Source organism: Hetaerina americana, unplaced genomic scaffold, assembly GCF_022747635.1.
Source record: "Hetaerina americana unplaced genomic scaffold, ioHetAmer1.1.p SCAF_3, whole genome shotgun sequence".
Lineage (NCBI taxonomy): Eukaryota > Metazoa > Arthropoda > Insecta > Odonata > Calopterygidae > Hetaerina > Hetaerina americana.
The window spans coordinates 11,710,883-11,730,798 of record NW_027286874.1 but is presented as its reverse complement, the minus strand read 5'-3'; the positions used below and the strand labels follow the sequence as shown (position 1 = coordinate 11,730,798).

Below are 19,916 nucleotides of genomic sequence, written 5' to 3'. Positions count from 1 at the left end.
AAGTACGGGTTAGGATAAGGATATTGTGTGAAATGAAGGGAGATGGAAAGTATTTGGAGTTAAAGGGCAGTATAATGTTACATGTGATGTCAGGTTGTGCTGGGAAGTGTAATAATGATCAGTCTGTGTCCATACAAAAGGAGACTACCAATAGTAATAATGATTATAACCCTTGGCAAAAGCCAATATCTGGGCAAGTGGAGAATGGTATCTCCACAATATATGCATCCAAGTTAATTTTTGTAAGACTTTTTACATCAAAACTTAAAGCAAGAGCGTTTTGCTCCTTAAGTGACCAATTCCTCTGTGTTTACAATGTGATTAGTTAATAGTAATGTCAACTTCAGGATGTCAAAAGAATCAATTCCCACCCTTTATACCATGGCTCTATGGGATGTTAGTCTGAACCACTGATTTGACCACTTGGAATGAAATACATGGTAAGAAATAATGGTGGTTGTAGTAGATTCAAATAATATATTTTTATACAATCAATACTTGAGGCTTTAAGTTTGATAAATCTTTGTATATTCTATCAAACTTCATTGTGGTATGACCAGTTTTATCATGTCTGAAATCTTAAGATGAAATTATTTCCTGGAAATGATTCTCTATTTGTATCTTTTCTCAGAAATTGGGAAGAGAAGAGAGTGGAGACTAAAATGAAATATTTTTGTTGTTCATTCCCCCTGCTTGATCACTTGATATCTCCCTCATGTAATATTCATATCAGAATATTCCTTTGCCCCCCAAGTCTTCCCTCCCCATCAGGAGTTTGAATTCCTTCTGCTGCAAGCACAGTCTCCATTCCTTTGCCTACAACCCCTGTTTTCCTTTTCCTCCCTCTGTGAATCAACAACCAATCTCTCCTCACCTCCCTCCCCTTGAATTTTACAGCCATTGGGCTCAGTATTAGTGAGGTCTATCCTCATGTGTCAATGCTATCATAATCGTTCATTTGATAGGTGAGGCTAAAGCTCCCCCAATGATTAGCCCACAGCCATATGAAATTGGCCCATCAGAGTAGGTATGGGGATGTTTCTTTTCCTACTCGCCTATAGTATCCAAGAAAGATATGGTCCCTGAAAAATCACACGGTGAGCAAATCTGAGGATACCCATAGTCGAACCCAGCCCCATCTTATGCATGCTAGTCAGAGCCCGGAACTCTACCTATTGAGGTACTTAGGGCCCCTCTTCATAAAAACATAGCTAAGTTTTTTATAGGAGTCTGCTGGATACCAGAGTGTTAAGGTAACCAAATAGGAAAGGGACTCCAGGAAAAGATGTAGCACCTTTTACTGTGAATGTATTAGTTTTTACTGGATTAGTTAGAGATGAGCCTTATTCTTGCGTTTTAAAAACAAACTTGTATACTCATCTGAATGGCAGAGAAGAGAATGTGAAAGAAACTAAAAATTCAGGCATTGGCGGATTGGGAGAACTTTTTCAATATTATCAATTTAAACAAAATTTTTATTCGGAAAGGCATTGGAAAGGAGGAGGATTGTATATGGAGGGAGTCAATTATGTGCCCTTCTACCTGATATTTTGTGTATGAATATCATGTGTAGATGGCCGTAAACTAAATCCGGGGAGACCTTGCAGGAGTGTACTACCCAAGAGAAACAAATCATTTTGCCTTTGACCTGGGGGTTAATTTAGTTAGGGATCTGAAGATCACATGAACTACCTTGGAGTTGATAAAAAAGATGAAAATCTTAACCAAAATGATTTTCTCAGGTAGGAGATGTAAAATTGGCAAAAATATAAATTTGGGCAATTGGAAGAAGTAGTGGAAGTGTTTTTCTCTTTTGTATGCAGGATACTGGAAATATAAATCACAAATAATTGTTAGCAGCATAGTTACAGGAAGAATTGAATGGCAGCACAACACATGGTTTCGGAATTTTACCCCAAAAAAGTTTATTACCCATTTACAAATGTGTAGAGATGTGTTACTTTACAGATAAGAATATCAGTGAAAAGAAAGTGAGAAGCAGTGGGTTTTTGCTATAGTAAAATGATGCTGGCAAAAAATAATATACAAATGATTGGAATCTGTGCTGGAGAATAAAAGAAAACTTGCTGTTTGAAAATCGCTTGTAAACATTCTAAGAGGTCTTATATGCATTGGTGCCAATATATGATCAATTTTAGTGTGACTTAGGATATAGGATTTCAAAATCATATCAAATTCTTCAGAACATCTTGTTGTCACTAAAATAAAACCATCTCGTTATTGAGTATCTTGGTGTAAATTCGAGAGGTTGTACATACATAATACACACAAATTCATCCAGTAAAAGCAGTCTTTATTTTGAATCCATTAATAAGAGTAATGCTAATCAATGTGGAAATGAATCTAAGCTATTGTGCGAAAGAAAGATGTGTGAGCTATTGACTGTGAATGAGAAGTTAGGCTAATTCCTGTAGCCAATAATGACATTATTCTTATTATTGACTATGAATTAAGTTAACAGCCTAAAAACCAGAATAAAACAATTTCCTGAAGGAACTTCTATTGAATTTTGGTTAAGTCATAGCTCCATTACATCAAGAAATGATAAAATTAAGTTTGAATAGTTTCTATTATTTGTACTTTATTCATATTTTTAATACTTTCTGGTGATTATAATTAAACTGCTATTGGAAAAATGCTGTAATTTTCACACTTAATTGAAGCATGTCACAGGTTTTGATGTTCTCGCATCAATATCAAAAGTTAACTAAGTCTGTGTACTTTGATATTAATGGCACACTGATGTGGAGGGATGCCCAAAAGTTGTAACCAGTGGATAAACACTGTGAAAACCTTGATTACATAGCTATTTTTAATGTATCTCAATCTTCTGTTAGAAATAAATTTACAGCTTAGTGAGAAATGTGAAATTTTTCAAATGGAAAACAAGACATTCCAAGTTCCAAAAGTGTAACTACTTTATTGAGTCCTATAACTATATGAAAAAGCACTACAAAGGTACTGTTCATGTATTAAAGTATCTCCTTGAGAGATATCAAGAGAGAAATTTGTTGTATGTATCCTGTTGGAATACATATATGTTGGTTGTCATGATAGACGTCAACTTGGGTATTACTAGGCCTTGCGTACTACTAGATGGATAGATTTATTCACCATAGAACAATACATAATTGTATGGGCTTCGTTAAGATTCAATTACATGTATAGGTGCATTAATATATGTACAAATTCATAGGAATAATGATGTACATGAAATTATGAGTATTAAGAGTTAAAAAACAGAATTCCCTACATTGGCTCTTTCGATGTCCCCTGGACGCTATAAAAAACATTTACAAAGAAATCTTTTAACATTTTTTCGACCCTACTAACATAGCAGTGGCGATTTGGAGTGGTCGGTGAAAGATGGATCAAGGCCCATAATTTGTGAAAGAGATTGCATTCAAACTCCAGTTTAAAAAAAGTCATCCATTCAATGGTTTTTCAAACACTATTATTTGATGCCTTGCGTCAGTTTTGCAGTGCACAAATCCCTTCCCTTTCCCATAATTCAAACCCAAGGGCTCTCAATTTCCAGCTAAGTGCTTTTGCAGGTTAACCCGTCAAGGCAGCCTCTTTTACTGTGAATTTCTAAGAGCTTTAAAAATGAGGCTCTCAGATAAATTGGTTATTTTAATCTAGTAAAGTAATCATAGATTAATGCATTGGACTGGTCCACAATATGCAAGCAAATGTTTAAACAATTAGTGCTTAATCGAGGGATCTAGTTTAGAACCTTGGTCAAGGTGAATTATTTTTACACTGAAATTCCTGCATCTGTCTGTGCAACAGCAAGTGAGTCAAGCAAATTACTTACATGGCATACTAAAGCTGAATTTGAACTTTTCCACATTGCGTGTGAGAAAATGCTTAACCTCAAGTCATTAAGGAAAGAATATAGGAGAAGAATATCTAAAAAGATAGGTGACCTTATCAGAGATGTTAATCTATAGAAATCTCCTAAAATTGTTTAAGGATTCATGTTTGTTGTGCAGGGCAGAATGCAAAATATTTTCCATATCAAAGTAAGTTGCCTTTTGCCCTACTATCAATTTGATGAGGGTAAGTCAATAAATAAGTCGCAAATGCCTGTTGTGAGCATATCGTTGGGAATGCTTGGAACATCCACCTTGCAGTCTGGACTTAGCCCCCCTGTGATTGCTACCTGTTTGCGCTTAGAAAATTATTTGGGTAGGAGACATTTTGAAAATGATGATGCCATAGTCTAAGAGGTTGCTCGTTGCGACAGCAAATAGAATATGACTTTGCTGTCAGCTATCAAGGACTTGTAAAGAGATTGGATAAGCAAAGTGGCGGAATATACAGAATGAATAGGTAGAAAAGTGAAATAAATTTTAGGACGTTTGAATATTATTACCTCTTTCCAGAATGGTGGGTTATTTATTGACTTACCCTGGTAAATAAGTCAATTTTATAATGGAGAGAATTAGTAATTAGGCATATACTTGGTATGGAGAGGTATGTGAAAAATAAGTGATTGACAATACTGAACTGAGTAAGCATTCTTACATCTTATGCATGCTTTACCCTTGAAAGGTCACTCGACATAATAAGCCTCAATATGGTATAGTCCTTGTCATGGTGTTATTAGCTTAACCAAAAAGGCATGTAGAGAAAATCTTTGATGATGTTGCTCTTTTGTTTAGTGATTACACTCATAATTTCATGGTGTGATTGCTAATTCCCTACCCTCATGGTGGTCCATGGGCCATTTCTCATACCTTCATTTTAATTAATTGGATTTCTATTGGTTTTTTGCATTAGATTGTGATTATCTTAGAATATATGTCTGCCATATATCATGGTAAATTATAGGAATTTTTAGCATTGATATTTTTTATCTGTTGGATGTTACTGGTGCTCCTTGTTCCCCTTTGCTTTGGCATCAAAATTTCTTAGTGTTCACTTGGGTTTTCCTTTTTGATTGGTCTTACCAAAAAAGATACTCAGTAAATGGCAGTTTTTTGAAGTAATCATGCATGGCCTCCTGAATTACATCTTGTTTATGCTTGAAAAAATAAATATTTGCTCAGGCCAATTCTTTTCAATATGTCGTTTAAAAATGGTATAAAAGCTGTAAGTGTATATTTCATTCAAGGCTATATACATTGGACTAAATTGATTGATTCAATTTTGGGAAATTACTCTAAATATAGGTTTTTGGTTCTATTTTCAGCTACGCTGCTTTGTTTCTTATAATGTAATAAATAGAATTAGATCAAAATGAAAACATTAATTGCTCAATGGAGGATTTTGTGAGGGTTAAATGTGGCTAATGTTCCTAAGCTTATTTAAATTAACATATTTGGCAATAATTTCTAAATTAAATGTCTGAAAAACAACCAAAATTGGGTTAGTTTGTGGAACGAGCAATTTAGGAAATGTGTCTAGTCTGTTCACAATTATTTGAAAATTAATTTTATGATTTCTTGATGCTGTGCTTGAGTGAATTTTATACATGTTGGAAAGCATGCTGCCAATAAGATTGTCTTTTGTGTGGAATTTGGCTACAGTTTATTTTTTCATTCGCTCAGTATACATATGTATAGCCTAAAGCAAGTGCCCTTCCCCCCTCCTTAAGGGTGTGGATTTTCTTATTCCTCCACAGGGCAATAAACCCCCCGGCGACGTCCGTGATCAGCAGCAGCAGCTCCATGCTCACCACCAAGAGGGCCCACATGCCCACCACCACCAGAGGCACCATCACATCCCCCAAGGTGCAACAATGGCTCTGGTGCAACCGCCTCCTCAACAGCAGCAGCAGATTGCGGCAGCTGAGAGTGGTTCAAACCACCCAGGCGCCTCGGCTCCCACGACACATCTTGAGGTTCCAGTCGTTGTAGACCCAAAAGGTGGGGACGGTCGCATGGACAAGTCTACTTGCACGACAGAGCGGGCCCCTGGATCCAGCGGAGGTGCGATGATGCCTCCCATCCCCTTTTTCCTCTTTCCCTCACCTCACACCCGTTCCTACCCATTTCCCTTCCGACTCAAAACCAATAAACCATCCAGTTCTCTCTCTGCTTCTGCCATTTCCAACTCTTCCTTTTTTACTTGTAGTTTAGTTGATGGTGGATGTATTATAATACTTAACCTATTAAGATTCAGTTTAATGAGTTTATCAAAGATGCCTGTTATTATGTCATTTATGTATATAGAAGGCAGCATCTGTGGTAAATTTTTTATTTTGAGTTGTATTTGTTTGGCTGTGGGATTTTAACATAACCTTAAGCTTAAATGCATGTGCTGGACATGACTTTATTTAACCTATCATCCAAAAGACGTCTTTTAAAGGAAGCTAATCCCCAGAGAATGGAAATTTATAATTTACTTCGATTTTGGTGCAGGAAATTTTAAATAATCGTGACAAAGATTTTTCATCTTAATGGTACCTTTCTTAAAGGAAATCCACAGCTTTCGGGTATTCTATTCAACTTGCCTTTTTAGGGTTGATAGTAGTATATTTGTATTCAAAATTGGAGAGTCGAAAAGCAATAATTGTGGTAAATATTGATTTTTTACTATGAATATATGTGATAATGGCTATTCATAAGCTTGTATAGTGGTCTGCATAGATTATTGTGCTATGGAACCATCAAGCTCCCGAGATTGCCTTATTATTCATGAAATAATGCATATGTGCTTAGATTTAGATAGTAAATATAATTAAGATGCTTATTTTAAATATCATTGTATCAATGATGATCGTTGTTGGTCATTTTGGATGGAGCTAAGGATGAGGAAGGAAAAGGGACAGGTTTGGATAGAAAATAGGAAAGGTCAATTATAAAGGTCACTTCAGACTGATCAGAAATTATCACTGTTGTTAAAACATTGAGCATGGGATTCAGAGGAGAATATAAAGAGGTGTGATCATGATATGGGGGAGTTAGGTGAGTTTTTTGAAGGCTTCGTGTGTTTGGGAGAGGGTTAAGGTAGGGATGTGGATAGATTAGGGGTGGAGACATCATATATGGCCCAATCTGAACTTGATATTTTGTTGGACTTGTGAACAGCATTATATATTTCTTAGGGTTATCAGGAAGAATGAAAGCGGTTAAGCGATTGATTTCCCAAGCTTCTACTTGATTATGCTGACTTTCCATCTCGTTGATGATAGCCCTCACTTGACATTATTACACTGCATTTCAGTAGTGGACTCATTATAAAACTCCTACCTGTTATAAATGAAATGTTATTTATTAGAGCACTGAAGCAGCTGATTGTAATGTGATTGATGTAGCATGGGTTCTGTATAGTTTAGGGAATTTATCATAAAATATCTTGAAAAGGATGAGGGAAGACTTGCAGATAATATAATCATTCTGTATAAAATCACTCTACTACAAGGTTTGTGTAAAAGGTATTGGGAAAAGTTAAAAAAAATAGGTTTATTTCAGATATTGCTTCAATCCCTCAAAATTCTTCAAAGTGAGCCTTCCCTTGAGCATTGGCACACTCTTGCCAGTGGCTTTTCCATGACTTGATGGCTCCCTGGTAGGGGGATTCTGGCAGGTCCTTAAGGGTATACGTGCAAGCTTCTTTGATGGCACTTAGGGTTCCATCGTGGTGTCCTTTAAGGGAGGATTTCACTTTTGGGAATAGGGAATAGTCTCTTGGTGCCAAGTTGAGACTGTAAGGGGTTGGGGAATCATCACATCGTGTTGCAGAAGGTCTTCGCAAGCAGGCACTCTGCTGTACTTTTGGTCGTCCATCAAGATCTTTGGGACAAGTTGGGTGCCAGATTTTTAGTGATAATAGTGTGCACTGTCATCTTGTCAATGCCAATACAATCTGCGATCATGCCCACACTTAACCGACAGTTCTGAATTCAACATTAAAGGTGCACGTAGTCGTCGGATCTTGGCATTGATGGCCGTCCAGGGTAGGGCTCATCCTCCACACACTCTGGCATCTTTGAAGAGCCTGTGCCACTTAAAACTGCAGTTTGTGACATGATTTTATCCTTGAATACTTGACGAATCATGCCAAACATCTCCATACCCAATTTCCTCCGTCTACCCCAAAATTGTATGGTCTACCATTGTACAATGATTTGCTGCATTTTGCTCTTGCACCGAGTCACTCTACAGGGGCCTCAAAAAACATGATCTAGCCTGAACAAATGCTTGAATGTGATTGGCGCTTGGGGCCTATTCAAATGTCAGACCCCCCAATTCTGACCCTGCGTAGTGGGAGTGTGCTGCAAGGTACAGTCATGTCAGGAAAAAATTGTTCCAAGTACTTTTTATTCAAACCTTGTAATCTGTTTCAAAGGTTGTGCGTATGTACTCACCACAATTGACATTATGAAAGTCACTTCAGCACAAGTTTTATTTCAGTTCATTTGACCAAATAAATAAAAATGCTAAGATGCAGAAGGCCAACTATTAAAATTCTTTTGAGAAATGTATCTTCCATGTTAGAAAACTGCTATATAATAATTGTCGATGCCTTGCTGGTAAGGTTACCTCGGAAGAAATAGTCTCCTAACTGAACATTCTTAATGCGAAAATCTATCCTTGTACTGGATAACCTATGTATAAAGAGCAGGAAACTAGAAAAAGGCATCAGATAAAATTTTAGGAAATTAAAAGTTTCAGTAAAATAAAAAACAATTTTTAGCATTAAAAGTTATAAATATGTAGTACCCATCCAAAAGGGTAATGATCATTAGTTTCAATCCCCCACCATAACCTGTGCCCAACTCGGAAGTTTCTGGGGCTGCTGTGATTTATGAACCCTCTAGTAAAGTACATCACTCTAACAGTACCAATAAATGAGTGCCTAAAAATGTTAACTTTTTTAACTCACACCTAAGTGTTGATGACAACAGAAAATATATTGTCTTTGTTAATCATTTTAACCATGAGTTGCTAACATGAGTTAATGACAATTGTAATTGAAAAAAATTATGAATGCATAAATTTCATTGGAATAGTTTAAAATTTTGATGCATGAAATTTAAGGTTGTTTGTGTGCATGATTATGGATTTTGCTCTTGGTGTTTTTGTAAACAATGTGTCCTGATAACTTTTTCATTCATACTGCTATCTTGAAAAGCTTTCAGGGTAGAAAATGGTATAATATATACTCTTGTTTATAGAAATATAAATGTGCATAAATGTCGGCATTGACATTTTTGTGAGGCAAACTAAAAGGTTTGGGAACTTTATGTGGGAAATTGGAAGACAGATAATCAAATTTTTCTCATCAATAAAGTTAAGCTGTATTATGTTTTTATATCTTGTTGTGCGACTCATTGAACGATGCAGGCTAAAGAAATTACTTAAATGTGCCATGCGTATTCATAAATGTGTGTCCCCCAAAACTACTCTTATTGTACTTAGATTGACCACTTTTATCAGTTAAATTATTAGATTATTTCATGTCTCATGTATAGTTTGACCCTAACTTTCTCTATTTGTGAACCTAGGTTTCATTCTAAAATAATATTGTCCAAATTTATTGCATACACTGGACTCTTGATAGCATATATGTCAAGGTACCTAAAAATATTGAACGTACTAACCAGTATATTGAGATAACCAGGGTTGACCCATGGTAAGTATAAGTTGTAATCTGATGAGCATAAATTTGGCCAATAAATCATCCTCTGTGCAATGAAAGGAAGTTTAAAGGCAGCATTTTGAAAATGAATTTATTTTTGGCCTATTATTGTTCAGTGTCTGAATAGGTAATTTAAGTACAACTTTTAGTGACCAACATGAGTACATTCTCCCTTTGTTAAGGACCTTTCCCTGTCAGTTATAAATGTGTTTCTAAGCTCACTTTTGGGGTCTTTCTGGAATTTATTTCAGCAGACATTGAATGTCTGAACAGTGCTGACTTTGGGAATAAATATTTGTTAAGTTGAATGTAAATATTCCAAAACAATAGTTTCTCTTTTTAGACTCTCTGGTTATAAATACCAAATATATTCTGAAGGCTCGTGCAACATTTAGCAGGTGAAGACTCCATTCTCCACCAAGTGACCTAAGTTATTGTTATTCAGAGGCAGAATTAAGTCTTCAATACCACACTTGTTTCACTCATATTTTCAAGCCTAGTAAGTCCATACAAACTCATATTATCTCATGATCATGTACTACCATTCCCATTTGTTTCAATTTTGTATGATCTACCATGACACACAACAAAATATAAATTTTCTATGACCAGATATACACACAAAACTATTATTTTTCTGCCACTTCATCATTTGATTGAGTGGCATGCTTAATTTCATCTGCATTTCAAGTATGGGCACATTACTAGTCATACTTCTTTTCTTGATTAATTGTAAATATATGAGCTTTAATTATTTTCTCCTCAAATTCTAAAAGAAGCTGCAGGGAAATCATTCTAATATCAAAGCTCAAGATCCTGTATTTTCATGACGTTCATGCACCAACCAGCATCAACCATACAGCCAACAGTTCTTCATTTAACTTTTTTCTGGTCAAATATATGATTTGTCTGAAAGATACACTTGTTATTTTGGCAAATGTCAGTGAGGAATGTATTGATCTCTTCTTCCAATCATGGCTAACTACAGGCCTGTCTTGTACTTGAAGATCTCTTCATAGGACCATGTTGTATGTAAAATTTCCTCCAGTTCATTATATTAATAACTGTGGTTTCAGGGAGTCTGGCTGCTGAAAAGTTGTTTTTTCTTATTTTGTATTTACAGCCCCTTTTAGCTTAAAAGCTGTGTATTTATTTCTTTTTGGTTGCCATTGTGTGATGGTCCCATATTGGCCTGAACGTAAAATGATGTTTTTGTTTGCAAGGTTTAAAATCATAACTGGTTTTATTTATAGTCACAACTAGTTAAACAAAAACCATTCTTATACAGAATCAATCTTGCTATGATAATAGTTAAAACATAGTATAAGCCAACATTAGCTATTTCACTCAGAATCTTAATTCTGTTTATCCTAACTTTGTGATATCATTTCGCCTATTACCAGTCCACAGGTTCTGTAGCCCCAATACAGGATACCCTCTGCAAATGAGACTTTCAAGAGTATTATAGTTACTTCCCAATTTTTTAGATTGAAGATGTTGACCCTTATAAAGTATTACTTGTGTCTAGTTTGACCCCCAATTTTTTACCCATAATTTTGCTTTTAAAGTTCAAGTTATACATGAGTATATATGGTATTTAAAGGAACCCTCTCTGGATACCAGCTTCTTAAACAATTTGATCTAAGCAAGTGTATTTTTGTTAGGTGCCTTATCAACCATATTAAGTGATTAGGCTAAAAAAAATATTATTTTATTCAATGCTTTGCAAACCCCAGGAAATCATACAGAAACATTTATCTAGTGATGTAAATGTTTTACTTTTAAATTACTTAATACCTTAAAGTGTGTGATATTCAATATTATGAAAAATTCCAGGTTTTCTTAAAAATATTAATGGAAGTTTTATCTTTGCACTTGCATGGGCAGGTGGCAGAGACGAAGCTGTTGTCCATTGTGAAGTACAGTGCGACATGCAATTGGTTAATGGTCAGCAGCAGGCTGGCCAACAAGAACAGCAAGTAGTGGTAACTGGCCACCAGCCACCAACACAGATTTCCCCGTCTCCACAGCAATTGGCACAGGATGGCCAGCAGCAGGTTGGTTTGAATTTTATCTTGATGCTATGCAGTTTTTGTCCTAATATATCTGCCCCTGAATTTTTGGTGTTTGGATAAATATTGAACTGAAGTTACACGACAAGGATGAAATTGCTGTATTGGCAAGGTTGGAACATTAGACTCTGTGGGAAAGGAAGAAAAGTAAAGCTTAAATTCTCAGCTCATTTAAAAATATACTCTCTGTAAGATACACTCTTTTCTCTGGCTAATCAAATGAGTGGCTCATGTACTTTTGGCATTACAACTATCCACAATTTGCTTAAAGAGTGTGAATTTCTTTATTTCTACAATAAACCTTGAAGAAAACTCAGCCATATGTAGGTCAGTCATACGTAGGTTATCTCTAAAATTTGAAACCAAAGTTACATTGAATAAAGTTTATTATTTCATTGGTAAAAAATGGTCAAAAATTATGAAATTTTCCTCTCTGACCAGAAGTGGACTTCATCTTTGTCTATCCTTGGAGGGCAAAAGGATCCTGCCATATTCCTCAGCATGTAACCTTCATATTTAAGAGTATATGTAATAGGGCAAGCTCCTCAGTTATGTGGGTTTGAGTTAAATGAATCTGTATTTAAGTGGCACCAACATGAAATGTTGTAATTTGGTCTTCCTGAGCATGACTTCACCTGTTTAGTAGCAGTACCACATGTCCTTGATGAAAGACATGTATCAAATGATAAATTTGTAATATATAGGCAGTTTTATACCTTCTTTATATTTCAATTTCGTCAAGCCCAGGTTCAGAAACATAAATTTGAGGCTCTTATTGTATTATTCATATGGTACCATTTTGGATGTTAAAAATACAAGGTGTTATATGGGTTCAAGGTTGAGAGTACAAGGTTTTTCTGTAGTTCTAAGACCATGGATCATAAAATTTGAGATTTTGCATAATTAAACTATCTTCGTAACTGAGACGTCAAGGGTAATAACTGCCTCAAAATTGGAATTCCATAGTGTGGATTACTAAGAAAAGCATGAATAAGGATTTTAATAAAAAGTTTCTACCTGAATGTAATGATTTGAAGGTTTTCAGTTAATTTATGGACCAATGGCACAAATCGTCCAAAAGCCAAAATGAGTTAAATGTAAAAAAATGAGATGAAATGGCATAATCTTATTTTATGGATGTTATTCTCTCTTGATGCAATGCCATCTGTAATAATACAGTGCAAAGTAGTTTCTCGTTATGTTGGAAATTTAAAAATAACTGAGAATAAGATATGGCATTGTTCTCATGCTGTGTAATTAGAAATCTCTTGCCTTCAGTGCAATGAAAGATATGCTCAAATTAAAAATGCTCTAGAAAATGAAACGTATAAAGCATTTGAATTCAAGTGGATTTCTACTTTGCATAATTTTACAATTGAAAAAATCCAAAATGGGTACAAACATAATTTATAGCTCTTTATTAGGAAAACACAGGGCTGCCCTGATAATAGTTGTTAACCATCCAATTCAATGCCTTTATTTTACCAGCTGATATTCTGGTGCCTCTGACCCAAATGCTATTATTTTTCTCATTAGTAATGTATGCTAATTATGGAAATGTATGAGTTGAAAAAATTTCCAAGATCTGAACCTTAGTTATCCCATGTAAAATGGAATCAATACTTGATGGTGGGGCATAATTATCCAAGGCCATCATTGGCTTTTAATTATTGTCTCCCCCTGTTTATCAGGAGCCTTGAGATATGAATACACTTCTCCTTACCTTTACATAACAATCAATCCTATTATTTAACATCGGCCAAGTACCTTTTTGTAAAAATGAAGAATGAAATCACTACCTTGAAGATAAAATCTGACTTTTCTTTATTTAGTTTGATAATGGATGGAATAATTCTGATAAAATATTTTCATTTGTATTTGTACAATGCCTTTTTTGGTGTTCTAAGAAAATGAAATTTCTTTCTCATAAACAACTGCCGAAAGAATGCAATAATAAACCTCATGTAAAATTCATTATAGAACTCCCCCCAATATATGCTCTGCAACGAAGCATGTTTATATGGCACACTTCTTTCCTGAAAAGTTTAACATAATTATAAATGATCTGCAAATGAATGAAGCACTGAGGACAGGAAAGAGAGGCTGTCAATATAAATATTAGCTGCACATTTCAAGTGTAAAAACTAAGAATAGGTTTGATCCTAAATTTGGTCTAGTGTATATTCCAAAGTTAAGTCCCTTTTTCATTAAATGATAGTCATTTTCCTTGCATTTTCAAACCGAATTCCTTCATTTGAATTTATTGTTATTATTAAACCCAATTTAAATTTTATAATCCATTCATCAGTAGGATTTTTGTCACTAGTTTTGTTTTTCTTTTATCGAATCTAAAATTTTTGCAGTAAACTATAAAAACATTGCTGATATACATTTAAATCATTCACCTAATTGTTCTTTAATATCTTAAAATTTTGACACATCCAGAGATAATTTTACAAAATCTTAATCCCTTTTTCCCTTAATTGCCATAGAGAGCATGAAGCTCAAAAGAAATTATCTATGGGCATCTTGCACATTATTTCTTTCTATTTGTTCATTCCTGCAAGTATTATTACATATATTAACATTGTTAACATTGGAGATCTGAAAAGCATGATTTTAAAATAATTGTATTAAAATGCCTGCCATCAGTTAATTTATTAAATTATTATTGAATTAAATAACAAATCTAATTACTATTTTAAAGTATGTGTGGAGGTTTTATAGGCCCTCTTTTTATATATAACCTAATGATGAAGTATTGCTGGTTAAGGTCCCAAAAAATACACAGACCATAATGAATTACTTCAGTGGAATAATAAAGATGACATTATTTTGTCAGGCTTCCTGTTTCCAAAGGTTATGCACTCCCTTATTTTTAATTTTTCTGTGATTTCAATTTATTTCTTTGTTCTTGAGAAATTGAAAGTTTTCTCATGTATTGTGTGTTCAAAATGAGCCACTCTTTTAGTTTACCTTGTAATTATCAATTGTAATTATAAAATAATAATTATTTTAATGTAAAAGTATTAAGTTTTTTCTTAGTCATTGAGTAGCCATAGAAGGTTCATGTATTGACAGTATTCATTGATTACTTTACTCAATATGGATGGAAGGATTGATCTGTCTCAGCAACAATGGAATGAGTGTAAACTTTTCACACATTTAATTTTTCATCAACTTATAATAATAATATTAATTCTGGAACTATTGTTTTATATGTGTGTACTGAAAGTTAATGCTAGTCCTAGTCTCATAATAGTATTTAAAAGGTCACTCATGATCAAAATTTCTTTTGTCTTAATTTTTCGAGTTTGTTTTCTTTTTTTGTTTATGATTTTTACCATGTACAAAGCTTTATTGTCATGAATGCGTACATGTGCTGTTAGTCATGCATCCAATAACAAAACTTTAACTGGAAGATGTTCTCGGAACATATATCATCCCTAATGCAGGGATTTCCTCGATATACATCATTTAATTAGGGATTAAATATTTTTAAACATTAATTGAAACAGAAAGAGCAATTTCCCCTGTTTACTTTAAGCCTCGGGAACAGTTAATGCATAAAGTTAAGTTTTGTCTTGGGGTCCCTCGAGAAAGTCAAGGGTCAGCTGGCAATCAGTAATTTTCTATAAATAAAATTCAAGTTTTTTATTTTAACAAGAGCAACTTAGTGATTCTCAACAATATGTTTCATTTAAGTCAAAAGTTAGTCTGGCCCAGATTGTTTGAATAATGCTAGTAAGTTTTTAGTGATAATTACTAACAAGTACTTCACCGGGCCCTCTGCAAATTGAAATTGCACCATCTAATTTATTATCCTTCAGGAATTTACGCCATGTAAAAGACGTCTTGAAAATGATTGCAGGGTATGGTGAAATAACATTTGCTAACTCCTCGACTTAAGCAGATGAGTCTTCAGGTCCTGGTGATATGTTAGGTTTGAATTTTAATAATTGTTTCTCGTTTACTATCTCTGAGATTATTAGGTTGGGGCTTTATGAATAGTAAGTATTTTTCAGATAGTAGCCATTTATTTTTTTGGTCAGTGAAATATTGACATGCTCTTGAAATTGTGTTGTCTTGGTTCCAACCAAGGTGAATTTCAATCCTGTCACGGTGCTTATGTTTTTTTATTGCTCTAGTAAGAAAATGCACTTAATTCGTATAATTTTTCACCATTTCATTTTGATTCCACAATTAAATTTTTTCAATTCCAGAAACTATGCTAACATTTCACGCTGTCTTAATTTTAATTTATATCTCATTTTTGGCAAAGATAACTTCAACATGCTTCTCCTATTTAATGGTTGAGGAAATGAATTGTGGATAGTTGTGTTATGCATTTCATGTAATCTGTGTTGATTCATAAGTAATGTGGAATGTGTGAATCTGAAGCCTTAGGAAATTTGGTGTTTTCCTATGGATACTAACTCAGTACCTATCAATTTTACAGGAGTTATCATTTCTAATGTTAATTTAATTCATTTATTTTTTTTGTCTTGGGAAATCCTTGACATTCTTTAGGCTGCTGTTACACATACCATCATGAGTCTTCCTTTTGAGTCAAACTTAGCTGACTGTGATCATTCTATAAATTGTTCAACTTTAGATTTTGAGTCTCAAATGTTATGGTTTGTCATGTTAAAGGCTGTATAGGTATAGCTAAATGGATGCACTGACAAACTCTTAAAAATCTTCATACACAGTGATTTAGGCAAGAGTGGATTAATAATATCCTGTTAATTGCTATTTAATCACAATCAAATAGTTACCTAGAACATACTGTACTTAAGTTTGAATACTTACATTAAATATGTTGGCTTATACGAGGGTCATCCGGAAAGTAGTACCCGTTCGTGAAATAAAGACACAAAAGTAAATATTAACAAACATAAAAAAATTTATTTGAAAGAGGATACTTTAAACTACTTCTCAACATAATCTCCAAGCAAATTAAGGCATTTGTCATAACGTGTGACAAGTTTCTGTATTCCTGCTGCATAGTCCTTCGCCGCCAGCTCATTGAGATACGTGAGGGACCCATCTTGCACAAATTTTTGCATAATGCAGATGGTGTTTAACAATTTCATGAACAATTGTTCGAGAAACATTGGGAAAATGCTCACAGATGTCATCAATTGTGACGCGCCGATCGTTCCTCACGAATTCGTCAACTGAGCTCACCAGTTGGTCTGTAATGACAGACGGTCTCCCCGAACGCTCATCGTCGTGTGTGTTCCCCCTCCCCATGTTGAAGTTGCGACACCACCGCCGAACAGACGACTCGTCCATTACATTGTCTCCATACACCTCCTTTAATTGGCGATGAATATCACATGGGCGAACGTTTCTTGCATTGAGGAATTTAATCACTGCCCTCACTTCACAACTGGCGGCGTTCTCAATTTTTTTAAACATTGTAAACAATCACAGAAACAACACAGGCAATGCTAGCGTCACGCAACTTGGCTCAGAGAAGGCAGACAAGCCACTGAAGCTATCTGACCTCGTCCAGCGGCTACTCGCGTCGTCAGCACTTCATGCGGCACGAACGGGTACTACTTTCCGGATGACCCTCGTATTTGGTCCCCATGAGTAGGTCAAATAAATACCTTGGGTATCATCTCAAATATGACTCACCTCAACATATTTAATGTTTTCTGTATTGGTGTTATTATATATTTAGGCAAGACAGTATTTTTTCATAACTTTTTCTTTAGTTTTCTAATATTTAAATTTTCTGATGAATGATATTTTGCAATGCTATAAATATAAAAATGTATAGCAATACTCCCTTGGCATATCTGCCGACAAATAAGATACTTGGAGATCATCCATTTCAAAATAGGGTGGAAATTTTAAATGAAAAATGATGATGCAGATCAATAGTATCAAGATGGGTAAGTTTTTAATGGGATCAAAATAAAGTTTGAGCGTTAGATAAATTGATTAGTGTCCTGAGGGAGGCATATATTTAAATAGGTTTAGCAATCATAATCATTACCATGCCAATATTCAATAATCCCAAATTATCAGTTCTAAATTGAATCAACAAACAGTAACTATGCTAATCAAGGTCCTCAGGCTTTTGCCAAAACCTGAATTTTTGCTGAAGTTGGTGTTCATGGCAAGTGTGGTGGTGGTGGTTTTGAATAGCTGTGTTCTCTTGCATAAATGCATTAAGCTGCTAACTATCAAGAGAAAGTATCATTCAAAGGAACGTGTAACAAAGATAAATTGGTTTTCAGGCAACATTTGTTATAATTTGTTTTTCTGTGATTTCAAGACTAAGCAAAGAGCTGTCATAATCATTTTCATTTAGTCAAAAACTGTTAAGTGTGTGATTGGTATAGTATGCATTTTATACTTTGTGTACATAACATGATATCAGTCATGACAGTAAGAGATCATATCAACATTTTGTCAACCCGCTACTGTTTTTAAAGGATTAAGTACTGAATCTGAACTGTCTTTAATTAAAATACATTTTTGAGTAAATTTAACTGATGGTGACCAAGCGGTGATTCATGATAGCAGCCCTCAAAACTTTCCTTCTGCTGTAATCTAAATCTCCCCTTTCTTATTCCCAGTGGAAGCATACAATTTTTAGTATGGTGTTGATAGTCCAAGATGATCATTATAAATAACTTTTTGTCTGGGTAAATGATTTTTGCCCTGAAATTTCTACATCCCTAAGATCATCAGCTGATTACTCTGTTGAGGTAACTGTTGTAATATCTCAGGCAGTTACTTCAATTGTTCAAATGAAGCTCTGCAAACGGTAATATTAAATGGAAGTGATAGGGGATTGGAAAGAGACATCAGGTTTAACGACCAAATTGGAGTTCACTGAAGAAATATTTCACATTAAAATTCAGTAAAAGGGCCATTGATGTAAACAGAAGGAAAGAAGTGTCAATAGAAAATTGATAGCTGCCCAATTTCTTCACATGGCCTGGACGTCCAAGAGTTTTTAAAATTATTCTAACCAAATTCTTTGCTTAAAGCTCCGAACTGGTCAATTTGATGGTAAAATCTAATTTGTAATAAAATCATAACCATCCATTTTGAATGCGCAAAAATATGATTGGATAAACTGAAACTTTATTTAAATTTACTGTTGCTGGTGGTAATATTGCCATAGGGGACAGAAAAGCTGAACATAGGGAAAATACTGATGACTGATGCGTTATGAGAGAATAATATCTAAATTTCTGTTAGTTATAAATTTTCATTTTCATTTGATAATTTCTGTGCTCAGTTTCAATTTGGATATGGTCTTCTGATTTATTTTTTATACATTTATATTGTAAATTGTGTTTTTATTTAATCATTTAATCCTTAAATCCCTACTTACCTTTGCTGATACTGTAAAGTGCTTTCTAATATTAAATATTGTTGTGAGGTAAATGAACCATTGGAGTAATTATAACTTAATTCCACATATTACGTTATATACACTCTATTGCTATTGGAGTTTGATCGATGTTAAAAATTACTGCAATCAACTGCAGTTTGTTGAATATTTATTCAGATTATTCATATCTTGGATGTGTATGCTTCCTGAAATATTTTATGTCCTCTTAACAGAATTAATTAAAAAAACCCAGGAATTTTTGAAGACCATTCCATAAGTAAATTCTTAATAATAGGAAATAACATAGAAATATATCCATAGCTCTGTGTGTAGATCTCCTACATTTTTAAAATGTCTAAGCTGTTTGAGGATGTATATAAAATTTAATTTTTTAATTGACAAATTATATGTCCTTGATGAAGACTTCATGGTAGCATGTATTAGTTTCTCAAGTGTGATAATTTTGCTTGAAGGATGTATTTAGTGGTGATTATCAAAAACTATTCACATTGTCTTTAGCTAGGGTTCAAAAAATTTGTTCTTATGGCTCAAAGCTCATTTTGGTTTTAAAAAATGAAAATGTTTTCATAGGTAATATTTTTGATGAATGTGATGAACCATAGCCTGTACCACATTAAATAATAATTTAAAAATGATTTTGCTATAAACCATCTGGAATAAATTTTTTAAATTTTTTTTGAATAAGTTGAGTGACAATGATTAGACAAATAATAATCTACTGGCAATAAATTGAAAGGCTCATGTTTAAATTAAGTTGAATGCTTAAATGTATAGTTACAGCAATAGTTGCATAGGTATCACGTCAATATAAGTCATTTAGGTTAGTATTAGGAGATAACCAAGGTGCT

The 19,916-nt window shown here is 34.2% G+C and overlaps 1 protein-coding gene across 7 annotated transcripts in view; it reads left to right on the top strand.

Annotated features, from left to right (window-relative positions):
- LOC139691100 (zinc finger protein 271-like) overlaps positions 1-19,916 on the top strand; it is a 49,456-nt gene that overhangs the window by 9,171 nt on the left and 20,369 nt on the right. For 5 of the 7 annotated variants that reach the window (XM_071588867.1, XM_071588861.1, XM_071588862.1 and 2 more), the window contains 2 exons: positions 5,624-5,957; positions 11,500-11,669. In XM_071588867.1, the coding sequence (XP_071444968.1) occupies positions 5,624-5,957; positions 11,500-11,669 (504 nt within the window). The remainder of the gene's footprint in view (positions 1-5,623; positions 5,958-11,499; positions 11,670-19,916) is intronic. The other 2 variants (XM_071588868.1, XM_071588860.1) reach the window with 2 other exon arrangements.